This window comes from Struthio camelus, chromosome 17, assembly GCF_040807025.1.
Source record: "Struthio camelus isolate bStrCam1 chromosome 17, bStrCam1.hap1, whole genome shotgun sequence".
Lineage (NCBI taxonomy): Eukaryota > Metazoa > Chordata > Aves > Struthioniformes > Struthionidae > Struthio > Struthio camelus.
The window spans coordinates 19,643,954-19,668,198 of NC_090958.1; the positions used below are offsets into that span (position 1 = coordinate 19,643,954).

The window sequence follows — 24,245 nt, forward strand, 5'->3', positions numbered from 1 at the left end:
TTTTCTCTAAGAGCAAGAAGATTGTTTATTCAGGCGAGTTTATTCTGGGGTTCCGTTTCTGACCTGGAGAAGACAGCCACCACAGAGAAGTAAGACACCATCAGAATTAGGAAGTAACTGCAGTAACGAAAAATGATATTTAAAATACTGTGTTAAGGCTGATCTTCTTCTTTCTCTTCTTACTTCTTATTTTTAGTTCGAGTTCAGACTAAAACCTGGATTGCGGATGGTTTGCAGGAGTCTTTTCTGAATCTGATGGACCCATGCTTCCTTGCACATCTTTAAAGCACGTTTCTTATCAATTAAAAAGCAACACAGAATCCAAACCACAAGTAAATGTCAGAAACTATGTGATTGTAAACTGAAACAGAAACTGTTAATGTAAGACATTTTACCGTGGAGCTGTTCTTTTAAAGTGATTCTCCACTTGTATCGGACTGAAGTATGTACACTGGCAGAGAGAAAATCGGAATACACTTGGAGCTTTCTTACACAAATCAGTCCTTTTACTGTATGCATTTTTTCACAGAATTAGTTTTAAAAACTAGTTTTCATCTCATAATTGTATTGGAAGCTACCTTTCTCACAGCATAATTTTTATTTTGTTCAGAAATAAATGTGATACTTGCATGCATTATATTGCAGATCATTTAAAGAGTTACTGAGAAAGCTGCCTGCTGTAGACTTTATGTGCATTTTACCTGCGGGCAATTTTTAGGTGTCTGTCTGTGTCAGAGGCAAATAGTGTCCAAAGCCAGTATAAAAAAATGTATGCATTCATTTTGGTTTTTCTAATCATGAATAATGGAGTATTTCTTTGTTGGGATACAGTCTGCTATGCTCCCATGCCTTTTTTTTTTTCCCCCTAGAGGAGCTGAAGATATTCCATTGTCTAGTTTCCCAATGGAGTTGCAGATTTTTGTCTAAGCTATAAAATAGGCAAAACATATATCCTGTCACCTAACTTCACATAATGGATAATGTGCACATGCTGATATATATTAGCATTTTTATACAATATAGTTCTTTGAAAATTTTAAATCATAGGGAGAAAATAGTCTTTATCTCAGCAGAGCAGTGTAATTTCACAATTTTTGGGTTAGATACTCAAGAATTCTAAGCAGACTGCAAGCTTTGAACTGCAGAAGTAGGTTATTGTAGGAGAGAAAAGAGCAAGTATAGGTAAGGAATTATAAATTATCTGAAACAATTTCACTTGGATGTTTCTGCTTTTAAATTTTCAGTAAAAAATATGTATTAGACAGTAAAATGCAACCCGGTTGTCTCAGCCTGCAGTACTTTGTATACTTTCCCCCAGGAAGCATAAATGTAAATTCATTCCTTTCAGATTAGTTGGATGCCTAATTATTTGTTCAGTCTTGCAGCTGTCCACCTTATGGCTCCTGTAGCTTCAGCCATGGTCCTCTGCAGCAGAGGGTCTCTTGGCGTTTCCTCCTGGGCCCCTGGGGTGTGGGACGGTTTTTGGGGGCAGCGTGCATGCGAGATTGCCACCTAGCTGTGCTCAGGTACACGGAGCTGAGCTGAGGGGCGATGGCAGTCAGCTACTGGCTCTCTGCCAGTACGGTTCACGGTGAGGGACACAAACAGTTCAGATCGCCAGTAGGCTCACATGCCCTCGGAAAGGTCTTTTTGCAGAGACTGTAAATGGGAGAAGGGTAAAAACGTAGATGCCTAAGTTAGGTGAGCTCTTAGACCTTTGTGACTTGCCAGATCCTGAGACCATCAAAGAGGGTTTATCAGTTTAGAAGGCTTTGAACTCTGTTATAAGCACACCCTGAGTGTATTGCAAAATGATTTCCATACCAAGCATAACGTTTTCTAAATGCCTTGTTTTCTATCTGCTTGCACTTGCTTGAACTCCCGGAGGCCGTCTCTGCTGGAATATCCTCCTTGAGTATACAGGAGTGATACTGTACCGTCTTGATTTTTCCCTCTGTCCTTTCTTAGTCAATCAGAAACAGTTGCACTCCCATGGAGTTTTTCATCTGTGTGTCTTGAAACAATTCACAGATTAACTGAGCATCTGAACACCACTGTGAAACAGGTAAATATTAGTTTTTCACATCTGTAACTTGGCACAATAATAGTTGTAATGAGTACTACTAATAAAACAGACTCTCTAGTCCTGCCAGTGCTACTCATTCATCTCAGCCGGATAACTCAGTAGTAGCAGGAGAAAACCTCAGATCTTTGTGTTACTAAGGAGAATGAGTATAGACTCTGAACTACTGAAGCTCTAAGTCCTTCTAACTTTCAACAGTGGTCTTAAAAGGTACAGCAGGTCATAGAAATTTGCAGAGCTGACAAGCTGGAGAGCTCTAGCTGTCCATTACCTGCAATTACACAAGTTAGCGATGCGGATATTTGCTATGAGCCTTTCAGATGTGTTATGGCACTGTAGGAGTATCGGCCTATGAAGGAGCAATGCACGACTGCGCCTGCAGCCCCCCGAGGACTCGTGCAGCTCTGCCAGGCTCTTGCTGCAGAGCGCCATTCGGTGCACTGGCAGGAGGAGAGTAATGTACAGCACGAGACCTCCGGGCCCTCAGTCTCTGTAGGGGAGCAGAGCAGTGACCTTATAGGGTAGTTGCTTCGCAGTTTCCTGGCCTGTTTCCACTGACAGTGTGCTGTCCAGCCGGTGCCTTTGCAATATTCTGCTCCCAGATGTGTGCGTGTCTGGGCGGTGCTCGGACAGGTAGGGTCCGAAGTATGGAAAACGGTTTATCAATGTTTCTAGATGCTTCACGGACTTCTACTGATAACCTCTTTGAACAGAGGGGAGTGTTTGAAGAGCGCTGGCTGTTTCTGAATCTACAGCCCTCAGCACATAGCAGGCCAGAGAGAGGCTTTAAAATTCACGTGGGAGAATCATCTCTGCCCTATCAGTGCCCTTTCAGTGGTTTTGCTCTTCTTTACCTGACTAAATACTATGTGCATTTACTAACTAAATACTATTGGTTTTGTGTTTCGATATTAGCCACAGTATAACCGTCTGTCTAGGTGCTATTTTAGAACAGTTTGATTCTGCATGGTCGTTATGATACTAAACAGTACTTGCCAAGGGGAGGGCTGACATGAAAGAGCTGTTTAAAATACCCTCCTGTCGTAAACGTGTCCCACGTCAGCATTAAACTATCCTCTCGTCCAGCCTTGCCCCTGTTTCGAAGAAGTCCTTTCTAAGCGGTGGTTGCAGCTTTTGTGTATGTTTTGTTGCCGTGTGCCTGTTCTGCCTTTTTTTCCTTCCTTCTTCCTCCCAGGGTACTGCACTTACGTATTAAATAATTCATAGCAATGATCTGTGCATAGCCTAGAACGCTTCAAAAGAAGTGGCGTGTTTTCCTTTATTAAGGGATATTGACCTACCTCTTCCAAGTCATTTTTAGAAATTATATCCTGAAGAATATTGATTAAGGGGAGAAAAAAAAAGCTCATGTCCTTCGTAGGGACTGAATATTCTTGTGATGTGGGGAAAGAGCGGTTACAACAGCTAACAAAACACTAATGGCATTTTCAGCTGCTGCTATGTGTGTGGTTTGGAGTTTCTTGTATTTCCTTGTGAAGAAAGAATAAAAACTCCAAGTTTTATGTATTTCTTGATGACCTCTAGTGAAAGAATTTAATCATATTCTTTATAGTAACTGGTTGAAACGAAATGCTTCAGATCTAAATATGTAGTTGTTCTTTTAAAAGTTAGCATATTTTTACGTATCTTCGTGTAGCGCTATTAGTCCTAAGCCTTTCAGAGATACTTTTTTCAGTGTAGAACCCCTTTTTCGTTCACCTTTGATATGCTGAATGCCTTTGATATTCAACTGTCGATGTATGTGTAATCTGCTCTAGTCAACTGGAATTCTGCACGTTATGGAGACCAAAGTACGAAAGATGTGCGCTACATGTGGTGCAGAGATAAGCTTTCCCCGTTCTATTCTCTTCATGGCTTTAAAAGGTGATTTATTGTATGTTCAATATTCAGAAGTGCAATTCATGAGGATCTCATTAAGATGATATGTGTTTTTGCACTGAGGCAAAGGCCCAGTGGCAACTGCAGTGGGTGAAGCACAGACATCAAAAAAAATTTTTTAATGATTTACAGCTGCATGTTAAAAATAGAGCACGTTTTCCTTTTCTTTAGAAATCCTTTTATCATTGGAACTGGTATGCCACCATTTGACATCTTGACAGCTGCTGGTCCTGCCCTTTGACAGTGCTAAACTCTCGGCTGCTGTCAGTGGATGTGGAAGGTGGTTTACAGCGTGCCCACATCTGAAATGTGGATTGTGTAATTTACCTTGAGTATTTTGCTCTGAACTGCTCGTCCGGGGTTGAAGTGGAATAAAAATTGAACGCTCTCCATGAGTTGGGTATTAGCTCCTTAAAAGTCTCTGCCTTGCAAGCCAATATTGAAATAGGTTTGACAGGGTCTCAGGATGCTCCTTGGTGTCTGAAGCACGTATTTGGGTTGGATAGAGCCTCTCCAGTGCAGCTTTGTGCTGTTCTCGCGCAGGATTTTTGAAGGCTTGTACAAGTCTAACAATTAGAAAAATGGCTGGCAAAAACGGTTTTAATGAGTGGTTAGTGATTCCATTGTGTGAAAAGCATACTGGACAACATGGTTGGAAATCAGGATTTTCTTTAAAGAAGCTAGAACCTTTCTCTATGTCCATGGTTTATTTTCACGTAATGATTTACGGGAATCACTGAGCGCGCTACCTGGCTCCTTACGGACTCATCTGTGTTCAGTTTGCTTCTGTCCTGGGGAGGTTGTTCTCCTGCAGTCACCAGCGCTTTCTTGTCAAATATATTTCATTCTTTTCCTCTGTTCTTTCTGCACAGGGTTATGTTTTAATTTGTTACGATATAGAATTTTAAGGAAAGGTGAATACGTGTGTGAGGCCCTATTGGAACAATAGGTTAAAGACAAATAACGCATACTGGAAAGAGAAGTAGTGAAATCTGTGGTGCCTTTGGTGCTGCGAGGCTTTTCCTGGCTTTGTGCGCAGACGAAGCTCCGATTCCTATGCAGATGAGTTTCCCTGGTAGTAGCAAGTCTCTTTGTTCCTGAAAAATGAAATTGTTCGTTCTCTTAATTCTGGAGCTTTAGGTGGTCTTAATTACCCTGTGCTATGGCAACTGAGTGCATGTGTGGATACAGAATGAGATTTTGAACTTGACTGGATATTCTGTAACGACTAGAGGCTGGTTTGAATGACTATTTTTATGTGATTTAATAATAATAGACCTTTATTCCTAATTTTATGGATCAAAACCCCAGATCTGTTACTGATATTCATGGTGGGCTTGTTATGTTATTTGAGACAAATGAAATGAAAAGGGATGAAACACTAGATGGTGTATTGGGAGGAATAGTCCTGTAATTTTCCAGCAGAAAAGACAAAGATGATCCCTGTTTTTTATGATGCAGGCTCTCTATTGTGCAAAGGCTACAAACTGCACTGCAGAAGACCTTAAAGTTATTAAACAGCACATCCATATTGTTTCACTGAGATGTTTCACGTGCTTCCAGTTGAAGGTGTTTTCCGATGGTGCAATTCAGTTTAAACATAAATTTATAGTAATTTCTCTATAATACAGTTTTGCTGTTATTACACGCTTAGAGTGGTGCAGTTTCCTTGGGGGCTCGGCACCAGAGCTTGCCGGGGGCCGGGGGCAGGTGCTGGCGCTGCCTGCGTGTCTGCCGGCTCGCCTTCCGCCCGCTCCTTGGTTCTGTTGTCCGAATCCAGCCAGGGAAGAAAGATCAGGGCCCGCGGCCTTAGAGGGAGTCAGGAGAGAGACCTGTCAGCGCTCTGAAGGAGGACGCGGGGCTGCGTTAGGCGGTGGGAAGACGCAGGGGGTCCGTGAGAGGAGCGGCCTGAGCGGCAGTGCCCCCCGCGCGCGCTTCGGCGGATGCTGCTGCGCCGAGAGCCGGAGCCTCTAGCCCTAATCCATAGGGAGCAAGCTCTATCGATTCCCGTGCTGATGTAACTGCTTATTTGTTCTTCGCTCTTCTGTGTTTATGTACAGCACGTTTTGTCAGGGCTTGGAAACAGCTTGATATTTTTGTTTTCTAATTTGCTATTTTGCCTACTAGAAAGAGTCTGCATCAGCATTTTGGACCGAGTTCAGGTCTGCTGTAAATAGACGCAGCTTCCTTTCCATCAGTGCCATTGTGAGTACTTACATCAGGGCTAAACGTGTCTTTTTTTATAGCTGTGCTGTGTCACCTAGTGACTTCTGTTCATCTCTGCTTTAATAAGGTTTTTATTTATTCCTCTTAAAAAGCTATTTGAATCCAATACTCATAAAATCTCATTTGGGAGCGGAGTAGTTTTCTCCGAGATCTGTTTTGTTATCGAATTCCTCATTAAAATATTTTTTGACTGTTCTCTGCCATTAACTAATTGCCGTTCTACTGAAGACCGTGATACGGCAGCATGAATGAAGAGGTAAGCTTGAAGACGTCGGGAGGACAGAATCGGCCCCTGGGGATTAGCGGCGGTTTTACACGCCGACGCAGGAGCACGCCGGAGCTCCCTCCCGGCCCGACGCCCTCCGTCGCCCCCAAACTCTGCTCGCGTCTCCCAAGAGCGTCTAGGAGTAGCGCTCGCTGGCTCTGCCTTCCCCCTTTTCATCTTCCACGTAACAGATGCTTTTCAGCATGTTAAAAATACGTCCTGCTTTAAAAACACTAATAATAGGGCAGGGAAATTATAACTAACTTTGAAACTTCTGAGACTTGTGTAAAACTGGTGTTTGCGGAGGTTTGAATTCAGGACTTTGGAGAGGCAGATGCGTCGCGTTAAATGTATAAATGCGGCTGGCGGGGGCGGCTGGGCAGAGGTCCGCGCCGGTGGGACCAGGCGTAACGGCGGCCGCCCCGGGCCCGCAGGCGCCCGCCGGGAGACCGGCAAGGGCCCCCCATGCCGAGCCACATGGGCTTGTTTGCCTTGCTATAATACAATAATGTCAGCCGTAATCAGCTTGTAAACAGAGCGTCACTGGCCAGGTCAGGTTTAATAGAATTGCACAGGGGAGTTACTAGCTGAATTTCTGTTCTTGGCCCCAGCTACCGATGCCCAGAGCCCGGCAGTAAGAAATACCGAAGGAAATAAAATCCAGGCCTTATTAAATTTAGGGGGAGTCTTGGCATTGACTTAAGAGTCAGGATTTCATGCAAAACTTTGAAATCAAGTTAGAAAAATTTAATTATTTGAGATAAAAATTAAAGTAATTCCTTTATTTATTTATTTACTTTGGTTTTGTTTTTGTTCAGCAGAGATGGATTAACTTTATTCCCTTCCCCTGCCTCCTGCCAGGCTTGCGAAGCTGCCCAGGTCTGGTGGGGGGGACACCATCTGGGAATGGCCCTCTTGAATAGTCCTAGGCTCTCTGCTGGGTCTTCTGGCGCTTAGCTCATCTGGGATAGCTCCTCATCTCTTCTCGAGTGTCCAGTTGAGACTGAGCTACAAAGTTCTAGCTTCTTTCCATATCCCTCCTTGAAAGACATTTTGTCTTGGTTATTGGATTTATGGCAGTTAATGGCATTTGACAAACTAAGCTGTTTAGGATTGTCCAGAAAAACAAAATAGGAAAAAATGATTGTCCAGAGGCTGGAGTATGAGAAGATTATTTTGAAAGTGGAGGCGTGGAGCTAGCTGTTCTCTCACACCCACATGTATTATTGATATGATCCATCACTTTAGTGTTACCAGAAAAAGCTTATAAAAATATATCTTTTTTTTTCTTAACTACTATAGATCCAGTTATTGTATAAATGATATAGAATAGAAGAAGAAATCTTTAAAGCAAAAAGCTGTCAACATCTTTATTTCATAAATAATTGCTGGTTCCTTTTATCTGTTACTTAACGCTATCATTTTTTAAATTCCTGCTTTCTGTTCTTTGTCTTATTTTTCAGGGTGTAGTTAACTGTGCTCTATTGTGCTTTTCATCTGTTCTACCTGAACTTCTCAAAACTACTGTCACTTACTCAATGCTACTTCTGTCAATTAGTTTTGCTATTATCTGAGAGCTGCAGTTCCTGGCTGGTAATTTTTCACTCTATCTAGAGCACCTGTAAGAGAAGAGCTATCCTTAATGCTGCAATAGAAATGCAAAATCCTGTGTTACAACAAAACAGAAATGTTTTTAATACTGAGAGCATTATGGTCTAATTGGAATTGTTGTTTGAATTTAGGGCACGGTGGGAAAAAAGAAGTTTAAGCGTGCTGGTAGCTGATGACATTGATTCTATAAGCAGACCAGCTGTAAATGCAAGAAGAGGAATGAGTAGTATGTTTGCATTTGAAGTTATGCTGTAAAAGAATAATTGGTTTAAGGTTATCATTCAAAATTGATTAAAAAAAAAAAAAAAGCAGGGAAAAAGACTTCTTAAATGAAGAATTCACCCACCAAGTCTTTTGAATTTTTCTTAGTATTTCGATTTTTTAGATTCTTTTGAACCCTACTCTTGATTATACAGTGTCACTTCTGATTCTGTTTTCCTGTATCGTATATTTTTATTGAATTAATTACATGTCACTACAAGCTGTTGATAAACTCATCACTTGGCAATCTGTTTTTGTCTCTCAGCTTCCTCAGTGATTTTTTTTTTTTTTCCTTAACATCACTGTTCTCCAGGCTCCACAGGAGTCATCCTGCCTTTATCAGATATGCCTTTTACAGCCCCCACATCCTTCTTCATTCCTTGTCCCTAAACATCAACCATGTTTCCCAAATCTCTGTTAGCCTCAGATCAGTCCCCCCTTGCGATACATCCTTCCTGCAAACCTCCCCTCTTCCTGGCACCGTCGCAGTAATTTCCCCCACCCCAGCCCTTGGACAGTGTTTGCTGTTGGTCCAGGTCCTGCCGGCACCACCAGCTTCCTGCAGTGTCCCGTTTCCTCTTGCCACCCTGCGTATATCCTGCGCAAACGGTACTTGGCAGCTCCGCACCCAGGCAGGATGAGGGGCTGGCCTCAAGAGAAAATGTCTCAGTTGACACCTTTTCCCCTTGTTTCCATGAAACAGGTTACAAAAAATACGTTAATCCCAAGAGTCCCAATTAATTATAAGGAATTCCAACACTCAGCTTCCCAAAGTACAACCTGTTGAAGAGAAAGATTGAACTGGACTCCCACTGAATTGTTCACAATACGCATGTTGCTAATACCTTTAAAAATGGCAGTCAGGGTTGGGTGATGCTAACCAAGCATTAGGATGCATGTAGAAGCTCTGAAAGAGTATGATTTGTGTCAATCAAATGCAAAATGATCTGTTGTACTCTGGAAGAAGTGAATTTCCCCAGCCGTAATGTAATAAAAAGGCTATCTAAATTCAGACTCTAGCACCTGATCTCACTTTACTGAAGGCAGTTGGCCAAACTCCCATGCAGTATGAGCAATTATGTTGTTAATTTGCGCTACAGAAGTATTAATGAACTCTGCAGCTGCCTATCTAGTTTCGGTTTTAGTGTATTTTTCCAGTGTTGAAGCCACCAGATGGTATTTCTGCCCCTAGTACAGATGCTGTCATATAATAGCAAGAAATGCAATCTTGAAGGTATGCAAAATATGTACTTTCCAGTGGTAAGGTGTGGGTCTTAACTAAAAGTTGCATGGAGAACCTGTGGGGTGAAATAACCTGGTATTTGATTTCAGGGCAGTGCATATGTCTAGTTTTCTAAGCTGTCACTTAGAAAGCTTATGATATACAGTCATATATATATAAAAGATATCCATACCTATATATGATATACAGGATATACTGTCTATATATATGATATACAGCTTATGATAAACTCCTTATGATTTTATTATAATAAATCATTTTTTAAAGAAAGTAGAAACCTTTCTTTCAAAGGAAGTTGGTTTGTGTGAAATGCACCACTTAGGTTCTGGAACAAGATGCCGTGCCTGTTACGTTATCGTCGTACATCCTTGGGAGTTACTGTATTTGGATTAGCAAGTTTGATGCAGTAAAATTCAGCAACCCTCAGTTAGTAAAAATTGTGTCTTAAGGGATACTTTTTTTAATGATTATATAAATTGCATGTTTGTATACAATGACGTGTTTTAATATACGTATATGAATACTCCTAGTCAATAGGTCTTCGGGGGAAGCTTGAAAGGTCTGTTTTTATATCAGCCCAGCTGGTATTAAAGAACATTTCTTATTAGGGGATGTACTCCTCCCCTCCTCCCCCCAAGAAAATAGTGAATGGCTGATACAAGCTGATGCTCTAATTTATGAGTTAAACATTCCCCAAGTATTAGAATATTCTTCTTTTAGGTACTTGGATGTTACTGTCTTTTTTTAAGTGTTTTCAAGTGTTTTTCCATCAGAACCCTTAAAAAAGTGGTCTTAATTATTTCTCTCGCTCTGCAGTGATTTCCATGAGATCTCCTGTGGCAAACACAACTGCGCCCACGTTGGGGAGAGCAGCAGAGCTCGCCCTCGGGGGCCCGAGGCCGAGGCGCTCTCGCCTCCCGTTGTTTCCCCTCCTGCCCCTGTGCTCTTGAAGGTGGTGCTGAGCCTAAAGAATCATCATGTCTTTTTTTCTGCGATAGATTCTCGGATGTCTTATGTATCCTAACAGTGAATAATTCATTAGTGCCTTCACAGAGAAAAGGTGTTGCATGCTGTCGTTGGCTTTACTGCTGTGGTTTTCTCTTTTAAACTATTTTACGTTGCTCTAATATTTCTGCCCGTCTTTAATGGAAACTGTAAAGAATCTGTAAGACTATCTTGCTTCTCCTTGTTTTAGATGTCTCCTGTTTTTGCATAGCAATACAAAAAAAAAAAGACTCAGAAAAGCTCTATATAAAATAGACAGCACAAGGCTATTATTCTTCCTTGTTCACTCTTCTTGTGAACCTTTTCTTCTTCTATGGTAATTAAAAAGCTTGGAAAATTATTATATTGGAATATTAAAGAGGGCTAAAATGTTTGGAATGGCATTGTTAAAAATTTGTGTTGCTATGTTTTCACACTCCTCCCACACTTGCCTTTTGGGGGGGGGGGTTGCGTGTTTTTTGTTGTTGTTGGTAAACAGCCAGTAGCTGGGAATATGCCAGGGATTTTTCTTTGCCTGCATTCGTTTCTGTTTGTGCCACTCTTTAGTCTCTTAATTACACGTCTGCAATCTTTTTTGGTTCATTGTCCAAACAAAAGTTCAGTTAATTCAGCATTATTTTGCTCTGTATTGTTGATGTTTTCGATCCTGTGTAAAATAAGAGTTAACAAATTACTTTTAGTTCCATAAAGGGCGTTGTTGGGCATTTCAGAAGGATGCATTCAAAAGAATTGTTGTTGTTTTTCAGATTCACACCAAAACCTGGTGTCTGCCGTATTTACCAAGCAGACACGTGAATGGAGGAGTTTGCGCTCTCTAGAAATGGTAGTTTACGTGCGTTGCAGGAACGGATTTGGTCGTTCTCTGCAGATAGATGAGGTGTAGCGTTATCGGCTAAGTTTCCAAAGAAGCAACTTCATGCTAGCTGGTGACTTGCCGGGTGTACTTGCTGAAGGTGACTGCTCGTTTCCCCCGCTGCTGTAAGTGGCCGAGTGCTGCGCTGCCGCGCGGCGCCCGGGTGCGAGGCTGCTCGCGCCGCGTGCCGTACCGAGCACGGAGCTTCTCCTGGTAGCTGCTCCTCTCTGCTCCCTAACGACGGGCGGCTTTATTAAGAACATTTTCAGCAAAATATGATCTAATGCAAGCCTTTAAGAAGAAAAAAATCACCATACTTGCAAATTACTTTTAAGGATTGGAGAACACACATATTTTTAAAATACTTGTTTACAGAATATTTCACAGGTGATTTTTTTTGAGAATAGCTGCAAAACTTGGAGAATCTCATAAGAGGAAAAAACCCTTTTGATCTAATTAGATTTCTGTCCTCCTTGGAGAACAAAAGCAGTTTGCATAGTCTTTAGAATATCATCCTAATCAGCTAAAGTAATCAAGCAGAGTATTGAAGATCTCTGGTCAGAATCCCATTTTTTTGCATCCTGATTATGACCAAATAAATCAAAGGGGCCCCAGTGAAACATAGCTCTTACATTAGGAAATTTAACTTGGGATCCAGATGAAGCTATAGAGAGACTCTATCAAGAGGCTGATAAATCACTTCCAGTCACCTGTGAATTAACAGTTTTGTTTGCCTGATTAGTGATGCTTCATCCACTATAGTTAATGGTTTTGCTCGTGAGTAGTTTGCTTTTTTTTTTTTTTCTGTAGGTCTTTGATAAAATAAGACAATAGGGAGTTGAAGGACATGATTTTCATAACTGACAATTAAATGCTTTTCTGTACGCACTACTTCATCTTTTTTAACGTTACACTTGTGGTGTCCTCTGTATCGACCCTTACTCATACTGAAAACATGCGGATCAGTTTGGTATGTTTACTTGATGGTAAATGAGGCAGTATGCGAGAACAGTTTTTCTTCCAAGAAGCATTTCAATCAGTAAACAAAGGAAAATTAAAAAAAAAGTTTTTCCTGTATGTTATGAAGTTGAGATGATTATTTGTAAAAACACAGGATTTTATTTACCTAGGTATAATTTCCTTCCTCCTCTGCAGCATCACAAATGCAACATCCAGTGGGCACTTCAGTTTTTGAAGTATCCTAGCTAGTTGATGAAAGACAATAGAGATGTAAAATATTTACAGAAATATTTTTAATTTCCAAGCAAACAAAGCCACCTTTGCTTGTAGATCCCTGGTATAGATGGCACTTTGCCTTTTGGCTGAAGAAAACTACTGCAATGTAATAGTTTCTGAGTCTATTCCAAAGATTATACTATGTTATAGCAATTCCCAAACTTTTTATATGAGGAACCACATCTTTTATGGACTGAGCTTAAACTATTTCCTTCCTCATCTCTGATTTGCCTGGACATGTTCCTATCCCAAAACGTCATTATGATAGCTGTGTTGTTTACTTACCTAGGCGCGTAAGGTTAGGGAAGTGTTTGCTGTGACAGGGAAGGAGAGTGGGCTGTCCTGCGTGTCACAGAGGCTGGCCATGCTTGGGTTTGTAGGGGCAACAGAGAGTTCCTTGTGCACTGCAAAGGTTTTTAGGAGAAAAGTAATGTAATAATGGAGATATGTGATGGTCATAGAATTTTGTGATGCGTTTACTAGTGATTGAGCACTTATGGAATTACAAGCAGCAGCATATTTAAATGTGAAGGTGTTCTTATTTTTCTGTGCCACTAAAAATTAAATTCAAAGCTGCTAAGACTTGGTGTGCTTGCCAGCTGAATGTCTACGAAGAGGGCAAACCTGGCTTTGCCCTGCAGTGGTGGCTGCAGGTGGAGATACTGGGGCCGCCCTGGCCCCCGGAGGATCCCTGCTGCTTCCCCGTGCACCTTCCCTGGAGCATCCCCACTTTCGCGTTATTGCAGGTGCATGTCACTTGCTTTATTGGATATTTTTTGGTCTACAGATTTTTTTTCCTTCTCAGAATGATGTTATATGGACCATTTAAGTTGAAATTTGACATATCAGAAATTGTAGCTGCTTTATCAATGGTAACGTAAATTGATCGCTTTACGAAATGTGAAAATGCAAAGCTTTTGCATTTTCAGAAGCAGCCAAATTATATTGTCTTAGTTTTTACTTTTCTTGCCTTCTCACAAATAGACATTTTTGTTTGATGCTCTAGCTCATTGACTGTAATACATGGACATCCAATCCATTTGAACACTTTGACATACAAATGTGAAATGTGGGTTACACGTTTATCAGTCAGAGGATAAACTTTCCTCAACACTATTGTTGTAGTTTGATAGCAGAAGCCTAGTATTTGATCTCACTGGAAAATCAGGCTTCTGAGTGTTTTCTGCCTCTTTCAGAAGTATCTCCTTTCTTCTCTGTTGCCCCTTTCTTCCTGGACTAAGGGGAAAATCTGAATATATTAACAGAACTGCAGTTTGATTTTGCTCAGAGTAGGGTGAACCTCGGTAGTGTTTTAGCAGCATTGTTAATTGAATTGCTTGGGCCTTCGGTTCTCAGTGCTACTGTGGATGGTTTTGTTCCATTGAGCTTCATGGGCACAAGAGCTCTTTGGCTTTCATTGGAGTCTTGCACCACAGCAGATTTTCAGTGACAGTAGCTGCTGTGTTTGCCTGTTTGTTGACTCATCTTTTCTTTGAGATATTTTGAACACCCCCCCCACCCAAATTTGCCAAAGAAAGGCAGACAACCAAAGGCCTGATTTGTTTTCTTTTTAATGTTGTGTTTTTATATCTCTTGCATTCTAGTCCTCCTGATAGGCAGGAGGGAGGAGGACATTTGACCCCTTCCAAAGTTGTACCTGGCGTGCAAGGTGAAGTAACGGAGTCCACTGTGCTGTAGAAAGGACTGTTGTTAGCGTGGCCGCCCCGACGTGCGCTGGCCCCGAGTGCACCGGGGCGGCGAGCACAGCACCGCCGGCGCCTGCCTTGTCGTCCGCCTGCTCCCGGCGAGGGCTGCGGCTGATGTGGCGGTGGAGTTGTACCCTCAGCAGCTGAAGGCCTGGCACAACCGCTCCGTCCTCCCCGCGGCAGAGGAGGAGAATGGTTCAGAGCCAGCTCTCCAGAGCCCTGGGATTAACTGCACTGTCTTTTCTTGCTCACTTTGTTATTTTAGTTTACATTTTTATGGTCTTACCTACAAAAGTTGGGTGTGCTTTCAGTAAGTACATAGTAAGCCTAAATAAGGAAACGTATTGCCTGCCAAAATGAGCTGAAAGCGTGTTCATTTACAGCTTTAGAGGACTTGCAGATAACCCAAACAATTAGCTGTGACAACAGACACCCATGTTAAGTAAAGTAAAAGGATGGTTGGGGTTGCAGATAGCAGCTCAGGCATAGGCAAAGGCCCGCTGCCCACGGGAGCAGGCCTGGGCAGAGCGCGGAGCTTAAATGACTTGCAAAGGACCCATAAAGATTGTAATGTAACGTGTCACGCTATAAAAGATATTGGGGGTAACATTAACCAGCACATCTAAAAATCAAAGTGTAAAGGCACTAAGAAAAAAACGTTCTTATCACTAAAAAATGAAGGTAAGTCTATTTCAAATAACAAAATATATGAATTTCTGTGGATATCTATTTTTTACTGTGAAAAAAAACCCTCCAAAACTGGTCAGTGAAGAGAAGTGGAAAATTTCAGTGCATGATGTGAGCATCTTGTAAAGCTTCCAGCAGGTAGAAGTTGGGATATGCTTAACATACCTATAGGAGATGAGTTACGTTTATAATCTTTTTCTGCTGAGAATGCTATAGAGCCGCTCACCATTGTCGTTAAACTTTGGCGACCGAGAACGCTGGCACAGCTGTGAAGTCGGCCAAGCTGCCCGTTTCCTCGTGTCCTTTGTTACAAGTTATTGTCTCAAGGATGCGTTTTTCCTCCTGACAAACGTTTGATTTTGTTTGTTTGTTTGTTTTTTCAGGATTTTTGCTTTTTAAAGACTATTGCCTGAACGAAATCGATGAAGCTGTCCCTCAACTGAAGTTTTACGAAGAGGTAGGGGCCTCGCGGCGGCCGTTGGGGCCGGGGCCGGGGCCGGGGCGGCCGGCGCGCGGGCAGGGGAGGCCCGAGGGAGAGGAGGGACGCGCGAGGCTGCCTTTTGTTCTGGGGCGTTTCGGCTTCCAGTCCTGAACGGTTGATTCATAGGATAAAGTATTTTATGCAGTAGTAATTGCAGCTCAAAGGAAAAAAACTTACCATTTAAACATGTTCGAGAGATTTTTAAAAATGGTCGTATAACTGTGTAATCGAGTTGGTGATTTGGTACAGTACTCTAATAGTGTATATTAGCAGAATTGTATAGATGATATTTTAATCTTATTGGTAATGACTATATATTATAGATTTAGAAAATGGATTAGCAGCAGAAATCTACTTAGCTCAAATTCTAATAGTGCTTTTATTTGCATGTACTGAAACAATGTCTTTTTATTAAACATGAGTTAACAAAGCACTTCAAAAGCTACTGCTACAGTTTTTGCCCTTGAAGAGTGAAGTGTGTTTCATTTTGAGGTATGTATTGGGAAAAAAAAAAAAACAACACTGGAAGAAAGTTCCCCAGGGAAACGCTTAACGCTGTGCTCGTTCGCCACGTTCTCGCATCCAGAGGTAACTTGAACAATGCCCAGAGGACGGTGGGAGAGGGAGAAGCCTAATAGAGATTACAGTATGTTTAGGCTTATTAGTGCTTTGTATCATGTGGTGCGCTCCTTGACTATGGGTCACTTGCAATACTCATAAGAAAGGAGCTCTCAATTAGGCTGATCTCAAGTCTCCGTTTGCTAAATGTCTCTGGTACCTTACAGTTAGGCCAAGATACGTTCTTGAGAAATGGGACGTGTTTTTGGTCTTCACTTGCAAAGATGGTGATAAATCTTATATTCAGCTGCAAATATAGAGATGAAGCTATAGAAAAGTAATTAGCATTTGCTAGCTTTTACTAAACTTGCAGCAGTGGATTCCTTCTTTCAGAAAGACCTGAAAGCAAAACCAGTGGTTTTTTGTTAGAGCCGATGTTTGGCCTGTATTGTCTGTTACGCGTAGTGAAGATCTTTCCTTAAAGGCAGAAAGCCTAAAATAAGGCAAACCCAGCGGACAAACCCATGTCGCCCTGTCCCAAAGCACATAAGCAGAAAACGCAGCGCAGGCGGCTTGTTTGTCACGGGCGTCGCGGATGGCGGTTGCCATGGAAATCGCTGGCAGCTCCGGCTGGGCTCCGTCCTGCGCGGAGGCAGAGGTGTCGCTCCCGTCCCTCCCCTCGCACCCTGCAGGCACCTGGTGATGCTCAGAGCTCCGCTCCTCGCTCTTGCGTGCGTGACACTAAATATAAAATGGTATTTAATCCTATCCGAGGTGTTGCGGTGGCTTAAGACGTCTATAAGCACTTATGCAAGGCAGCCGGGGCTGTTCGGTATCGATGAGAAAAGCCGCCCGAGACCCTTTTGTTTTGCTCCCTGAGCTGGTGACTTCGAAATCTTGTCACTAGCGGGCTAAAAGAACAGAACAGCCTCAGCTGGCGTCAGTCGGAAGGTAAATTCTTAGGAATATACAATTCCCCCACTCACATTAGATGCTCCCTTTTCATAGAGAGGAATCTTTTTCCGTCACTTCCGTCTTTTTCTATATTGAAGGTATCACTGTCATCAATAATCAAAAACGCAAGTTGTAACAGATTGTTTAGCAAGGTATTTATAGCTACCTCGCTACCTCTTTATCTCTGAAACAATTCAAAATTGTATTTTTAGGTTATTAGCAAAGTGTTGCGTAAAAAGATTTTAAATGCTTCGTCATGCACTTTTAGAAAAATCCCATTAAACACATTTAAAGAGCAGTTCATTGCATTTTCTTCTGTGACATACTGGATTCAGAAGGCTTTTTTTTAATATTTGATTTACTTACTGCATTCATTACATGTAGAATAATTTGAGTACACGGTTACATTAAAAATCACTTGATGTAGAAGGGCTCCATACTCCAGGGATTTCATATTATTGCAGCTTAAGTCACGATCAAGCATTTAGCTGGATGAGTGATTCATCCAAATCTGTTTAAAAAAAAAAAAAGGAAAAAAGAAAAAAAAACCTTCTAGCTGCTTGAAAACTAATGCATTCCACTTTCAATTTTTGAAAAGACACTTTGTCAGACACTTTTTAAAGGTGAGCTAAGTTTGCCAGGGAAGTGTTGAAATACCAGATGACATAGTACATTACCTCTGGGTCAGGAGTAGTGCTGAGGAAACTGCTGCTAGCAGAGACAAGTTACATGATAAATGGTGACACTTCCTTAGCTCTGCCCATCGTTGTATTTTCTGGCATGGTACAGTAATGTTCTATTTAATGAATGTGTAAAATTAGTCCATGAATATGTCAGGCATGCATGTTAAATATAATCACAGTAGAGCGTCTCATCGCACCATCTCATAGCCTGCAGTGGGCAAGTGTATTTGAGGGGGTGCGCTACTGGAAAAGGGGGAGGTGAGCGGCGTGGCGCGGCTCGTGGGTTTGCCATGGGGGCCTCTTTGGGCCTTCTGTGGAGGATGGGGTAATTTGGCCAGGTAGGAGAGACTTCAAGTGTCTACTGTCCTTTTCCCCAGACCTTTAGAAAATCTTGACTTGGTTTTAGAGAGTGTTTGAAAGTGCAGAGGACAAAGGGACTTTGCAGTGGTTGAAAAGACAACCGTAAAGGCAGGTTGGAGAGACGCTGACTTGGCGGCAGCGTGGCTGTGGGGAGGTTGCTTCAGGAGACCTCTCACTGCTTTGGGTGCTGGAGTTACGTGGTGTCTGCTCAAAAAATGAAGGAGAGGAGGCTGTGTTCAAGTAAGACGACCATTTTTGAGACACTGCGTTAATTTAAAAAAAGGCTTCTTTGGTGAGATGTTTTGAATCTTTTTAATGAGAAATTGCTAGAAATGGGGAAGTAATCACAGATGGCAAACCATGGTGGAACTGTTGCGTTACTGTAGTCAGCAAGCAAGGGGACTGCAGCTGGAAAGCTCCCCAGTTGGAGAGCGTGGTTAGTTGTGGTGTTCCAGCCCCGTCTGGGTTTGTCACTTCAAGAGGCCTGTTCAAGAGTTATAAAGCACAGCTCGTCCTGCGAAAGGAGCAGCTTCTGAGGGGGGAAGAAGAAAAAGTTATTGTGAAAGGGAGGCAAAACACAAGCTTTTTTCTGCTGTTTATTTTTAAAAGTCTTGAACAACCTGGTTTCTGCTAACCCTCTTGTTGCTCTTGTGGCTTGCTAGGTGGGGTGGCAGGAGCAGGGGGCCATGCCTGTGGTCCCTCGAGGCCCGTCACCGTGATTGCTCTGCTTTAGAAGGAGATGCTCTGCTGCATCGCGCGTGCAGTTTGTCCTGTAGGCTGAGAGTACAGGCAGCTCCAGTACGGCCTGTTCCTTCCTAGGCAGGCGCGGATGAAATCCAGCTGAGCCTCAGCATGCTTTGATTTCCCTGACTTGGTGCAGGGAGGCAGAGCGTGTCTGCATGCTTCAGGTGCCCCTTGGATCCCGGGAGGTCACAGCCTGGCGCCCGCGCGTGCATCAGAACCAAGACTCTGCTCCAAAGCGCTTGTGCTTTTCGCTTTCTTCTTCCTCCTGTCTGTCCTAGAAGAACTTTTTCCCTAAATGCAGTCGAAAGGACTCTTGAACTGATGTTTTTTTTTCCCAGGAAGGCTACCGTTGTGAGAAGTGTGACAGTCTTCCAGTAGTTTTATTCTGTAACGTTAACCATGTGGGTTGACTGTTAACTCACGTGGAACATGCTGACTTCCTATATCAAACCTGCAGAAACCCGATAGATTGTATGAAGCTGTCTTTCTAGCGGCATCTAGGACTTAAAACCAACATTTACCTGAGCTGTGTGAACATTTTGAAGAACGCCTCACATTCTTACGTGACCTTCTTTACCCAGTGTGCTGTACGTGCTCCTAATCAGGACGCTCCAGTTGTGTGCTCAGAGCTGGGGCCGGTCACTGAGTGATGCTCGTGCCATGTGCATAATGCCGCAACCCTTGCGCGGGGAGCGCTGAGGACGCTGGGGCACTGCCTGTGTCCCAGGGTGTCCAGTGAGAGCAGGGATTGACGTTCCTGCCTGCGGCAGGAACAGCGTCCGTGTTCTCCGTCTCTGAACAGAGCAGAGAGGAGAAAACCTCCAAACACCTTGTGTGGGTCGGCTTGCCCGGCTTTCCCTGCCTGGTCTGGTCCCAGCACTCAGTTACCTTCCAGCTTCCTATGGAGATCCGTAGCATGGCAAATGGTAAAACAATCAAAACACGCCTCTTTTGCGCAGTCCTTTTTCAAAATTTTAGGAAAAAAAACTTGGTAGCCATGTTAAGCAAATAAATGGGTTTCTTTGCATAAAAATTCTAATATAGAAGGAAAATCTAATGTCGACTTTAGGTGTGGAATTGCAGGCAGCTCTTCTTTAAGAGTCTTGAGTAAGAGAATAATAAAGCAAAACAGAACTTCAGCCAAAGCAAAGTCCTGTTTTTACCTAATGAGTGAAAAGTATTAAAAATGGCTTGGTCTGAGTGATCCTTCTCTTTTATGTTGCAGATAAAAGAATATGAGAAACTGGATTCTGAGGATGAGCGTCTTAGCAGAAGTCGGCAGATTTATGACACATATATAATGAAAGAACTCCTGTCTTGTTCACATGTGTGTATCATCTGAATGTCACCCTCTTCTTTTCATTACTTTGAGTAGCTTGGAAGCTGTGGTAATTTAAAATAAGTGATATTTATTCAGAGAGCAATTAAAACTACTGCTGAAGAAATTGTTTCTGCAAATATTTGCAGTGCTGTGGATTTCAATGTGAAATCCATGGGACTGGGTTTGTCTGAATTCAGCTCTTTTTTCCAGGAATAAAGTGTAAAGATCCAATTTTTATTAAATTTGGTGATATGCAAAGGAAATATTTGGAGAATTTATCTATTTGATATGATTTCTTTAAACTAAGTCTATATTTGAAGATGAGATAAAATGAGTGCAGACACTTTGTGTATCTAATTTGTGCGTGCGTGTGCATGCACACAAATATGTACGTATGTCAATAAATAAGTAGAAAACCCAGCTGTCCCCCTTCCCAAACCCTGCAGTAGCCCTGCCCTGTCCCCCTAAAGGCACCCTGAAAGCTTAGAGTAAAAGTTGAGAGTTTTGTCTAAAGCTTGTCCCATAAAGATTTTTTTTTTGGAATTTATTTGCTAGCAAGCAATCTTTCTTACTGTGCTAGAGATAATAGGCTTTTTAGCTGCGATATGATAACTTGAAGATGTGAGACTGCATCATGGCAGATACAACTTTGTTAAAGTCAACGAAAGCACACATTTCCTGCAGCTGAAGTTTTGGCTCCTTGATGTACAGTTAACACTGTTTAATTTGATTTTTGTTTTGTTTTAAGAACAATTTGCAGAGTGTTTTACCCTGGTTGTATCAATTCTTTTGAGGGAGGAGTTGAGCAATTCTTTAAGCATGCATTATTGTCTCTTTAACGGTAAAAAGTCCATGTCCACTTCTGTATCTGTAGTTGTCCCCATGCATGGTTCTTTTCACAAATTGGATGAAGGAGCATTGTCTTGCCCTTTTATCTTCACCTTTTTCCTCCTCTTCTTCCTCTCTCCCTGCCTTCCAGCTTTAGAATAATGGGATTGATATTGCATTCAGCACACTTTACAGTAATATACTTAGTGAAGGCTTTATTGCATTCATTCTGAAATACGTTTATTTTTCATATGATTAAAAGCATGACAGTGCTGGGGACCTTAAATGAAACTTTTAACATTTCCAAATGCTTGAAGTGTTTCTTTTTGTTTTTCAAAAGCCTTTCTCAAAACAAGCTGTAGATCACGTGCAAACGCATTTAGCCAAGAAACAAGTGCCAGCCAGCCTTTTTCAGGTAGGTTTCCCTCACTTATTTGACCATGAGTGACTTTGTACATATTATTTAAGGAGATAGAAATAAAAAAATTGGTAAATATTCCTCTAGGTAATAAAAAACATTCCAATGTCATTGTCTTAAGTTGAATACAAATGATAAATTACTGTTTTTCTTTTCCAGATCATTTTTAAACATATTTAAGAAAAAAATTCATACCTATTTCTATTCATACCTTGGTATATGAATAGAAATAGTTTTTCAATTTATGTAATTTTAAGCCTTTAAATGGTTTAGAATAAATAACTTTACATCAGGAAGTTGCACTTCCTGTCAGCATAAACCAAATCACAACGTGGAGAATTTGCCTTAGCGTTTAAGTAATGTTAAATCTTTGAAAGCAGTGAGAATTAACGTAACTACAGGTCATGTACTTTTTCTTCTTTCTTTTAATTCTCAGGTATATTAATTCGTAGTTGATGATGTTGAGGAATTTGTCATTTGTACCATTTTATGTGTTTTTCTACCTGTCCAAGAGGCAAAATCCAGTCCAGACGTTACCTTTTGAAATAGCAGTTTCTGCCCCATTGAAATTTGAGTGCTTTTTTTTTGTAACTTTCTTTTAAACAATTAGAATTTTAGAAACTATAGGCTTTGCATATGCTCCATTTAAATAGAAAAATAAATAACATCCTTCCTCATTTACTGAATTATTCATCTTTTAATTTTCTTTAGAAAATAAAGAAATGAGAAATTAAATATTTATTGTATTGCTGCAGTTCTAATACAGCTTGATATAAGATTAGAAATTCAGATTCATGCGAACTTTTACAGTTCAGATGCATTAAACTGGTGTGTTTTTGCAGATATGAACCTCATCAGTCATGGGAGTGTCTACAGGCTTAAATTCCTTTGCAATACATTTTAAGTATTTGTATACATTGTAAAAATGTGAATATTGCCCCTGCTTGATTTTTCTTACTGTTCAGTGAACTGTGTTTAACGTTGCAATTAGGAGAACTGACAAACTGATAACAACATTGCTTGAGTTGGATCTCACTGCTAATTGGGTTGGGATTTGAAATCACTGCATGCCATAACACATCAAGAAAAACTATTTCTCTATCGAATAAGTCACTTATGGGTTGAAGGTACTGATACCTTACTAGGGACAGAGAGGAGAGAAGCGCAAACAAGATTAAATGTAGCGGCAGCTCTGGGATGTATAGACTCCAAAAGAGTGAACGTGTATTAATTCACATTAAATACATGTGAAAGAAAAGAAACTTCCAGTTGGGTGCTGTGATTCTTCACTATTTGCTTCCTCTTGCTGTCCACAGATAGGTATAATACACAGGTTTTATACAACCCCCACAAGGAAAACATTTAAGGTTTTCTAGCTCATGAAAGCACTGTATGTTTCAGCGGAACTGCTCGGGTTCCAAAAGCTAAATGAAGCTTAAATGCTTCAATGAGCCTAATTCAAGGAAATCACAGTAAATACTATGGTTACATAGGGCTAATGTACAGTGTGCGGAGTGAATTCTCAACGCCTTGCAGAATTAGGGTCATTGCAGATTTTCAAATGACTGGACATTGGCTTGTAATATTTAATGGTAGCCTGAGCTTCTAATGGCTGCAAATTCTGGAACCTTAACACGTGAATTATATTTAATGGATTGTATTGCGTAACAAGTTTATTATGTGCTTAAATGTTAAATGTGTTTCTTATTCCTTTTTAGCCATATATAGAAGAAATTTGTGATAGTCTCCGAGGAAAAATATTTCAAAAATTTATGGAAAGGTATGAACATAATGTATTGCATGAACTTTCTTCCTCATCTAGGAGGTAGTCAGGTCCCTTAAGTGTTGCTGTAAAATAAGGCTAAAAATGTGTAGTAAACTTCATTTAATGATTCATTAGTATATTATGAGCAAGCTTCTCCGAATGACTAGCTTTGTATATATCATGATAAATGTCTGGCTGTATCAGTGACAAAATTCCAAGGGTAAGAGGAGTTCGTTCTTTGCTCCGGGAAGCAGTAAAAACGGGCTGCTTACAATTTGATCTTAAAAGTTTTAAAAATCTCAGACTATATTTTTGTGGGATATTCTCATGAATAACCATCACTTCTGTGTGGCTGACACCTTTCAGTAGAGCAGAAAAGGCCTGGTAAAGAATATAAGGCAAGGAACTAGTTCAAATGAATAGCCCTCTTAACCTAAATGGAGCTATTCTTGTGTGCAGGGTCAGTAAAATTTGGCCCTGTCCACCTACTGCCAACTCTACCGTATAAAATGGTATGGTGGTGTTCTACGGAGAAATTGAAATAGTTGTAAAAAATATCTCCATAGAGCTATTATTTCTTACTTTGAAAACAAATATTTAGTAATTTATTTTGAAATAGGAAAACATTTTTTGTCAACAGCTTCTCATAATGCGGATGTTCTTCCTATTTTGAGATAAAATGAGTTTAAAATGTTCCTTCAGGTATACTATGGTTCGTTAACATACATTGATCTGCCTCTGTTTTCTTAAAATTTTCTTTTTCTTCATGTAAATTAAATATTTATTAGTTCCAAAGTTAGTTTGTTAGTTGCTTTAAAAAAATTAAAAACAGAGTCTGAAAGAAGTAAGGTAATGTCAAGCACTTACAGTTGCAGGGATAATCACATCTGATATCTTTCTCTTAAAAGGATGTGAAGTATTAAGTATACACTATTGAGTGTATACTCAATAATTAATTGAATAATTAACTCAATTAAGGGGAGAGATTACAGTTGTTTAAAAAGAAAGTTATTGATTACTAAACATCACAATCACCCTATGGTCAATGTTATTTTCAG

General features: G+C 41.0%; 1 protein-coding gene across 1 annotated transcript in view; it reads left to right on the forward strand.

Moving 5' to 3' along the window:
* Positions 1–24,245, forward strand: part of GRK3 (G protein-coupled receptor kinase 3) — a 79,866-nt gene that overhangs the window by 24,770 nt on the left and 30,851 nt on the right. The window contains exons 3-6 of the mRNA XM_068911687.1: positions 15,459–15,532; positions 20,081–20,182; positions 21,345–21,419; positions 23,141–23,202. Coding sequence (XP_068767788.1) covers positions 15,459–15,532; positions 20,081–20,182; positions 21,345–21,419; positions 23,141–23,202 — 313 coding nt within the window. The remainder of the gene's footprint in view (positions 1–15,458; positions 15,533–20,080; positions 20,183–21,344; positions 21,420–23,140; positions 23,203–24,245) is intronic.